Here is a 9,886-nt window from a genome sequence, read left to right as displayed (position 1 = left end):
AAAGCAACAGCGTAAGCAGCGCAGAGCACGGAGGAAAAGTGAATTAATAACTTCCTTCATTAAAGCTTACCTTCAAAGAAGTCAGCAACAGAACTCGTCATCACCATCTTCTTGCAGACATTTATTTTTATATTCACAAGAGGATGAATGTAAGGGAAATTTATGGAGATGCTAAATCAAGGCTTTTGTTCTTAACGAGAAAGAGGTGGCTCTCAGCAGTTTAATTATTGTCTTAGAGGAGGACTGACATTTCAAACGCTGTGCTCTTTCACTAACTCCTTTAAAATCAAATTACATAAGAGATTAAGGTAACACAAGGTAAGAGAGGTAATGCCACCTCCTGAAAAAACACCTTTTGGATCATTTCACTCAGTTATCCCTTGGGCAGCCTCTATACCCATCCTGATCTGGTCACCTGGCTCCCAGTGGCTGTGCTGAACAAGGAGCCCAAACCCAGGCAGCAGCAGAGTTGGGAGTAATCAGTCACCCCCCATTCCAAGGCTATTTCATCCCTGCTGAAACCAATCCCCTCTTGGAGAACTAAAGCCTCCACCTTCCAAAGGACAAGCACATCAGGACAACTCCACATGGTACACTGAAAAAATGAGGCTGTTTTATTGATGATTAGACTCTGCACTGGCAATAAGCATCAAGCTAATACAGACAGACTTCAACCAAAGCATGAGCTTTGAATCAGAAGTCAAAAAGTGACATGATGCCTTAATAAATTAAGGAAGTTAATTCCTCTCCGTCGTCAAGTCTTCACTTGAAGTTCTTTGCAAATTCCTCTCCTTTCTTAATAGAACCCTTCAGCTCAGGCAAGGCAGCAGCAACCATCTTCTCTTCAAAAGGGGAGAGCTTGCCAAGGCCCAGGTTCTTCTCAATTCCTTTTTTCTGAGGGAAAGAGGATTTAAGGATTAACCATTCATCGAATGACCTAAAGAGTAGCTTAACAGCTCCAAGTATTATCCAGCTGAGACAGAGACCCAGCCTGGCACCTGTGTCATCTCCAGTCTGCCAACCCTGTGCTTGCTTCCTGGAAAGAAGCCTCTTACTATCTGTGGCACCTTCTAGAGCCCTGACAAACTTCTCATCTGCTGCTCACACGTGTGAAACCAGAAGCCAACCCAGCAGCTCCTTCAAGAGGAGACTGACACCAACTGATCCTTCCTAACTCCACACCCACCATCAGGCAAGAGATCTCCTCTGCTTGCCATCTCAAACTGCCTCACAGTGGCACTCCCAGGTATTCAAGATGTCTACATTCTCTCTTAATATCCCTCTGCTTCCATCCCTTCACCAGCCTGCCCCTAAGACAGCAAACACCACCCTTTGCATCCCAGCAGCCATGACAGGGCTGCAGCATCAGTTTTCCACTCCCCCAGGGTATGGGTGACGAAAGGAACACTGCTTTCAGAGTTCAGCAGAGGTTCTGAAACAGGCTATTAATCCTAATCCATGCTGTAGCTTCCCATGTGCCTCAGTTTCTGAGGATTTGCTTGTAGCAGATCAAGCTGAGGAGACAGGATTGCTGACTCTGTTTAATCATATGAAAGCCCAGAGTAAACAGGCCTGACTTGAGGCAAATGTGACCTCTTAAGCCAAGTCTGAACCTCTGGTTACTCAGTGACCTGCAGTCTAAGAGCAGATAAAAGCAGCAGCATCCTTGTCAAGCTGAGCTATGTGCCTAAGTACCACACCCAAATACGGCAGACTCTTAAAGGCACACCAGCTGTAAACTCCAGCAATAGCAGGCACTCAGCTCAACTGAAACCTTGAGTAAAACCCACACACACAGCCAGTAGCTGCTGTATAAGGTTGTGTTTGTACATACCCCCAGCTGCAGAGGTGTAGAGAAGTATGGGACCTCTGTCACGTCCGATCGAACAAAGGCACACTCAACAACCCCCTGCTTTCCACTCATGGCATCCAACAGGGAGAACACAAATCGAGCACCAGCATAGGCCATGGACAAGGTGGCAGATCCTGGAAGAGTTAAACCACTTTCAGAACAGATCACGTTGAAATTTGATACTTCCTTTAGCATCAAAGGTTTCCATACCAGTGTGTTGTCAGAGCAGTAATAATGCAGTGTTTTTGACTTCAACCTCATGGCCAGTTAGATAAAGCAGCAGCTTTTGGCCAGCTACATGTATCTATTAACCAGATTTATAAAAAAAACAGCTTAATTTGACAGAGATTATTTTAAAGCATAGATGGGGTGGGATCAGTTAATATTTAGTCTTAGATACTGAGCTGTTTCTAGTAGCACAGCCCGGGCAGCAGCTGACAGAGGAGAGCAGTGAGGTTGACAATCAGCAATTCATAACCTGTAAATAAGATTAAACTGCAGAGGAGTGCAGCCCTACAGACAGTCAACAAGAATTACTTGGGAGCTTTATTCAAGAACCCACCTGCTCCTGCTTTAGCTTGGACAACTTCAGTCCCAGCTTCTTGAATTCTTGCTGTAAGCTTCTCCAGCTGATCCTGAGGAAACTCCACTTTTGGTGTGCACTGGATGGGAAAAAAAGAAGTTAATACCAGTACAAGAACCCTTTCAGATTCAGCATAAAGCACACAATACTTTTTGTACCACTGCAGATGTTACCAACAGCTCTCAACTGGGCAAAATGGGTTTCCCCAGCTCACAGCTTGTGTGACACTGACCAAAGGCAAAAGCCATCAGAGCTGGGGTTAGTGCATGGCCTGGAACAGGAACCCAGCCATGCCCGGCTTCCTGAGGGACAAACCACAGGGCTTGCCATGGCTCCTCACTGCTGTGCAGTCCTGCACACTACAGATACCCTTCCAAGCATTAGGAATGTTCAGAAAGTCATCTGGTAAATATTTGGGTCACTGTGGCACTATGGAAGTTGAGCCTTATGACAGATCCAGTTTCCCAGGAGTGTTCAGGAATTCACTGAACCTTCAGATACAGCTACACCAGTACACTTAAGCACAGTTGTGTCTGTCCCAAGGGACTGTTTAACTAAAGCAGCACTCTGCATTCAGCTGCTCCAAGGCCCTGGCTCTTATTCCCAAGAGAATCCTTCTGTAAAGGATACTTTATTCCCCACTTAGGACACAGCTTTTCTGCCTTTGTTACAGAGTGCTCCTTGGCCACATCCCAGCATCTCCCCACGAGGCTGCACCTGCTTTAGAACTGCATTTCAGCCTGGCTGAAGGGCCAGACTGCCAGTCATGGCTGGAACAGGCCTCCCTGCACAGCCTGACAGTGCCTTTCAGTGCTTGAGCTTCAAGTGGGGTTTCCACTCCATCATGGCAAAATCAATTCAATTTTTCTCCTGAAGCCACGTATTCCTGTCATGAGATACCTGTCACAAACAGAGCCAGGACACCTAAACACCAATGCTACCCCTCAGTTCTTATCCTAAACTCCTTCAGAGGAAAGCTGGAATTACTGCCCAGAGGGTTCAGATTTAGATTGTTGCCTTCCAGCCCATCCTGCAGCCCACCCAAGAAGGAAAGCAGCCATGAGAGCAGGGAAGACTCTCTGTGCTCTATCCTAGCACATTTCCTGCCATCACAATGGCACTTTATATCAACCCTAACATGCTGATGTGTGTGCTGCCACACACAGCTGTCTCCCTGACTCACCTGAGAGATCAGAGGGATGATGGTCTTCCCAGCATGGCCACCAATAACTGGAACAGTTACTCGAGCTGGATCCAAGCCCTAAAGGAAACATGAAACTTTCCAGCTTCTGAAGCACATGAGCAAGAAAAACAAGTGACTTCACCCTCTGCCCTGGACATCAGGACACACAGGGAGGAGTTCCAGAGGCAGCTGCACTCCAGGGACAAAGCCACATCTACAGAGCAGAACTCTGGGTTACCCTGATCACTTCATACAGTTACAGGATATTATTACTGCAGGGCTGGATAAAGAGCAGCACAACATAAACACCACCAGGGTTATTAAGAGCAGTAACCTGTTACAGCTCCTGATACTTTGCAGAGTATCCTGTGACACACAGCACAGAGTTTGACTTGCAAACACACAGCACAACTCAAGCCTCTCCTCTGGCTGCATGGCAGGGTTGGGAATGCCAAAGGAATTAAGGCCAACACGCAGCTCCCTTGTAGGGCACAGCTATGAAAAGGAAAGGTCAAAGTCTCTTGAACCACATTTTGCAAGAAACCTTATCTTCAGGCTCCTCTAAATAAGGGAGACAGGGAATCACTGCCTTTGCCTCTAGCTGCACAGAAATCTGAGCTCCTTTGGCTCTCTGCAGTGATTTTGGAAGCACTTCTTTATAGATCTGATGATCAAAGCATCCCATGCAGTATCCCTCCCCCTGCATGTTAACCATGACCTGCCTTTAGTTCAGCCACAAAAGTATTCGCTCTGACGATGTCCAGTGTTGTAACACCAAAGATTTTGTTGGGATTATACACACCGTGCTTCTTGAAGACTTCTGAAGTTATTGGGATGGTTGAATTTACCTACAAGCAAGAAGAAGGAAGTACTGATTAAAAGCAGTTTAAGCAGTTTAATAATGAAGCCAATTCATGAACTTAACAGGCCAATTAACAACCTGAACTATACTTCCAATTTGGAATCAACTGTAGCCAATTACTTTAATGTCTAAATTGAAGAGCAATTTACAGTCAGGCAAGAATAAAAATCATTAATTTTAAATAACCATTAAGACAATGAATTTTTTCATTCCCATTACAAAGGCTCCTCCCTGAGTGAGCTAAGGTTTTTATCCCAGCTAATACACCAGCTTGCATTATAATCAGTCACACAGACTTGGAGATATTAAGCACTTTTACATCCAAGTTTTCTCTGAATTAAATACAGCCAAGAAAAATGGGTTAGTAGAACCAGGCTTTTCTGCAAATACACCACAGACTTTAAAGATACTGGTCAAAATTAGTAAGAATTTGGATTACTCTAGTATCTGAACTTGGTGAGTTTTTCCTCTACATTCTAAGGTCTTCAGAAAACACTTACTGGGTTAGAAATGATACAGATCATGGCTTCTGGACAGTGCTTTGCACAGGCAGTTGTCAAAGAGGCAACAATGCTGGCATTGGTGTTGAACAGGTCGTCACGGGTCATACCTAAAACACAGCCAGGGCAGGATTCTAAGTTACCCCCAGTTACCATCACAGGCAGAAAATCCAGCCAAAATCCAATATTCTGCTCTGCACAGACACACATCAGCTTCTGGTTTCACAGACCACGAACAAATTCTCCAGCTGCAGCATGAATTGGCTCCACAGGTAACTCCTCTCACCAATAAAGAGATCAGCCCTTCCCAGGAAAAACCAGCCCAAGTGCCCATTGTCAGACCTGAGGCTGCCTGAAGAACACTGTGAGCACACAGCCCAGTGGTGCTCAGAGCAGCACAGCTGCTCCCAAGATGAATTTTCCTCCCTCTTTTAAGTCACTTCCACAACTACAGTTTAAATGACAACCGCTGTGTGCAAAATATTGCTGGTTGTGTAAGTGCCACCCCCCCATTTCTATTGCAGCAACTACTTTAACCATAAAAAATTAATATTTAGGAAGAGCTAGGCATTAAAGTCCAGAATTTTGTTATGTTCCTAATAGGATATTGGAAAATAGAGTGGAAATGGAGCAGGTCAGAGACATTCTAGGAAGGCTTAACAACATTTATTTGGAGATGCCCCAAGAAGTTGCTGTACAATTGACACAAAACAAAATGGGTTATTTCTCTTCTGCTGAGAAATGAAACAAAGAACCAGTTTTTATTCCTTGAGCATTGATCTGGGACAAGAAACACTAAGGGAGGTTTAGGATCACTTGCATGAAAAGCCTTTGCAGCTCAGGCCTGAGTGGGAACCCCAGAAATCAATTTAGCAGTGTAAGAGAGGCTGAATGAGCTCCTGGTACCACAAGGAGCTCTGGGGCAGGGGCATGAACAGACCACTTACACCCCGACAAACACAGCTCTGAGCAGCAGAACTGCAGAGATCCACTTCAAAGCAGCCCTGGGGCTTTCCAACAAAGAACCTACCTGGTTTTCTTGGGACTCCTGCTGGAATAACAACAACATCACAGCCCTTCAGACATTCTGGCAACTGCTCAGGTCCCATGAAGCCTGAAATGGAAGACATTCAGGCATTATGGTTTTGACAGTTATTAAATAGCTGACACTTTGAAGTATAAAATCATGCCCAGAGGCATCCAAGCCTTTTTTAAAATTTAACCTTCATAATGTTGAAAAGCAAAGGAACACAATTATGGATGGATACCATTTGATGTTTTATCCTTGTTTCAAAACTTACAGAATGAGAATGGTGAGAATCTCACATTCACCTGTTTCCAAACTCTTAGTTCCTCCTGCTATGTGTATTTACTCTCCAAAAGCCTTGGCACTAGAGTCAATGCCCCCAAAGAACTGCAGACTGGCACATTCATGTACAAATGTCACCTTTTAGTCATCTTCAGATAAAAGAAAGATGAGCAGATTAAGTTTTGATTTCATCAGAATCTAAGAGAAAAGAAGCACATGGAATTCATGTGGACACCTAGGGAGTGTTAAACCCATTTCTAGTCAAACTTTTAAATTCAACACTCTGAGATAACTTCACTGAATGGTTCCTGCCAGATGTCACAAATTTCCCTTCAACAATGCAACCACAGCCCATATTTATCTCCATACACGTCAATCTAATCAGCTAAACCTTAATTAATCATTCACTGCTTGAGGAAAAAGCTACTTAAATTGATACTGGGCTTCAGGATCAGCGGGTGAAGCTTTCCCCTCACAAGCAATGGGCATCCAGGGTCAGAGCCACCCCTGTGGGAGGATCCCTTTGGAAGTGAGGCCATTCCCAGGGTACCTTTGACATTGGCTCTGGTCTCGATGTGGCTGAGGTCGGCTGCCACGCCCGGAGTGTGAGCGATGTCGTAGAGGCTGAGCTTGCTGACCAGAGGGCTGTTCTTCAGCAGCAGGGACAGGGGCTGCCCAATGCCCCCCGAGGCCCCCAGCACTGCCACCTTGGCATTGTTCTGTGCAAAACAGACAACAGACACGTTGCAGAGCTGTTCTGGCAGTCACCCCCACACCAGTGACCTTGGGGATTTCACCACTTTCTGTACTTTTAGCTCTGTTCCTCATTTTTTTTACCAAGCACTGTGCAAACTCCATAGTCTAAGCCCAGAGAAAATGACCCTCCCAGAGATCCTTCAGGTTTATTGGTAGGACAAGTTGGCAGAAATGGTTACCTGTGATCTGAAGCTCAAAAGGGAAGCAAAGCTAGGGCAAAGGAACCCAAGGGACCACCACCCTTCTCCTAATACAAATGCCTGCCTGAGACTAATACCTGCCACTCTGTGGGCCAGGCCTGCTTTAGAATCAATCTAGTTTGCAGTTTTTCCAGTTTACATTGCCAGTATCAAAAAAAATGCCTTCCATTTGGCAAATCAACACATTTAACAAACTACAAGAAATGCAATAACCACTGCATATATGTGAAGAAAATGTTTACACCTGTTATAAATCCAAAATAGCACCTGCAGATTGAGGACTGAGAATATTAAGTGACAACACTTTCTAGCTTTGATCATGTGGTTGGAGAATCAAGTAAAATCAACTCTGCTTGGCTGCCCCATGGACCAATTTTATCCTCACTGAGGTACTGACTGGCAGGGTGTAATTTCTCTCACAAATGCCTGTTTGCGAAGTGCTGCTCCACAAGAGGAAAGCTCCTTCCAGGGGCCAGAAAAACTTTAAACTACAACATTGCCAAAGTGATGGAAAACTACTGTGGAGATGTAAGGAGCAATTACTGCTGAGAAAGCCATTCTTTATCACAATCTTACCAGATAAAAGCCATAATAGCTCCAGATCCCCTCACGAACAGCTTAATTACTGTGCTATGACAGGAAATAATCTACCCAAGAACCGAACCAGATAAACCTCAGCCCAGTTTCCTTGCAATGGTAACGAATATAATTTTGCATAAAACTCTGTAAGAGGAAGCAAAGTCTGGCATGAGTCACTGCTGAGCCCCATTTGTGACTGAGCTGACACGGTGGGGTCAAAATCTCACTGCTAATAAATACAGTTTCCATGAAAGGACTTAGACAAGGCTCTCCTATACCACACATATTTACAGCTGCGATAATCAGTCTTTTACATCCCACCGGGTCTATTAACACTGGATAGAGGTCAATCTATACCCGAGCAGCCGCAGCAGCAGTGGTCTGGAGCCAGCACAGTGGATTTTGGCACACGAGGGATTACTGCTGAACCAACCACCAGCTTTAGTTCTTAACACCTCCCGAACGCAGGGGCATTTTTGCACTAGAAGGAGGAAGCAGCAAACCCATCCCCCTCTGCACACCATCAGAGAGAGGGAGTTCATACAGAGTTCTCACACTCGCAGCCTGGCTGCAGCAGGGTGGGACCTGCTGGGCTGAGACCCCCGAGCCACGGTGCTGCCACCGGGCCCAGCCCGGCACATCCAGCACCGAGACCCCCGAGCCACGCTCCACAACCTCCCCGCCCCGCTCCGAGGAGCTCCAGGCTCCACCCGAGCCCTGCAGCCCCTCACTGCGGAGCTCCCGGGCTCCACAGTCCCCTCGTGGAGACCCCACGCTCCTTCCCGGACCCGCAGCACCTGAGCGGGGATATGGAGCCCTCCCCGGGCTGTACCCGAGCCCCGAGCCCCGCTCCGAGGAGAGCTCCGGGCTCCATCCCAGCCCCGCTCCGAGGAGGGCTCCGGGCTCCATCCCAGGCCCGCTCCGAGCTCCATCCCAGCCCCGCTCCGAGGAGAGCTCCGGGCTCCATCCCAGCCCCGCTCCGGGCTCCATCCCAGCCCCGCTCCGAGCAGGGCTCCGGGCTCCATCCCAGCCCCGCTCCGAGCAGGTCTCCGGGCTCCATCCCAGCCCCGCTCCGAGCAGGGCTCCGGGCTCCATCCCAGCCCCGCTCCGAGGAGAGCTCCGGGCTCCATCCCAGCCCCGCTCCGAGCAGGGCTCCGGGCTCCATCCCAGCCCCGCTCCGAGCAGGTCTCCGGGCTCCATCCCAGCCCCGCTCCGAGCTCCATCCCAGCCCCGCTCCGGGCTCCATCCCAGCCCCGCTCCGAGCAGGGCTCCGGGCTCCATCCCAGCCCCGCTCCGAGGAGGGCTCCGGGCTCCATCCCAGCCCCGCTCCGAGCAGGGCTCCGGGCTCCATCCCAGCCCCGCTCCGAGCTCCATCCCAGCCCCGCTCCGAGGAGGGCTCCGGGCTCCATCCCAGCCCCGCTCCGAGCTCCATCCCAGCCCCGCTCCGAGCAGGGCTCCGGGCTCCATCCCAGCCCCGCTCCGAGCTCCATCCCAGCCCCGCTCCGAGCAGGGCTCCGGGCTCCATCCCAGCCCCGCTCCGAGCTCCATCCCAGCCCCGCTCCGAGCAGGGCTCCGGGCTCCATCCCAGCCCCGCTCCGAGCAGGGCTCCGGGCTCCCCCCGAGCCCCGAAGCCCCGGAAGAAGAACTATGTCCAACGCCGGCCCTGCAGGCCCAGAACGGAGAACAACCAGGCCGGCACCCCCGCCCTGCACCCCTTCAGCGGGCAGCGCCTGTGCTCCACAGCCCGCTCACCGGGCAGCACCGGGGCTCCTCCCCGCCTTCCCCCCGAGCTCCGCAGCAGCGCCAGAGCGGAGGAGGAAGCGCGGGGCCCCCCGCCGGGGCGCGGCGGCGGCTGTCGGGCGGTGTACCTGTGCGGAGGTGGCGATGCCGCGGCGCAGGGCGGCGGCGGTGGCGGTGCTGAGGCGGGACAGCATGGCGGGCATGGCGGGCACGGCGGGCACGGCGGGCGCTGCGGGCACGGGGAGCGGCGGTGACTCCAACGACCTCCAGGGCCTGCGCCGCGCCGCTCTCGCGAGACTGCCGCCCGCGGCGGGAAGGGGGC

The 9,886-nt window shown here is 49.8% G+C and overlaps 1 protein-coding gene across 1 annotated transcript; it reads right to left on the bottom strand.

The window, feature by feature from the left end:
• Positions 1-591: 591 nt before the first annotated feature.
• Positions 592-9,883, bottom strand: MDH2 (malate dehydrogenase 2). Its single transcript, NM_001245183.2, is given in 9 exon segments — positions 592-894; positions 1,835-1,986; positions 2,415-2,514; positions 3,619-3,696; positions 4,341-4,466; positions 4,981-5,090; positions 6,011-6,094; positions 6,840-7,008; positions 9,693-9,883. Coding segments are annotated over 9 exon segments (1,017 nt in total). The 5' UTR covers positions 9,759-9,883; the 3' UTR covers positions 592-762.
• Between the last annotated feature and the right edge of the window lie 3 nt (positions 9,884-9,886).

Source organism: Taeniopygia guttata, chromosome 19, assembly GCF_048771995.1.
Source record: "Taeniopygia guttata chromosome 19, bTaeGut7.mat, whole genome shotgun sequence".
In the NCBI taxonomy this organism is placed as follows: Eukaryota; Metazoa; Chordata; class Aves; order Passeriformes; family Estrildidae; genus Taeniopygia; species Taeniopygia guttata.
Note: the sequence above shows the minus strand (reverse complement) of the source record. Positions and strands in the feature narration are given on the sequence as shown.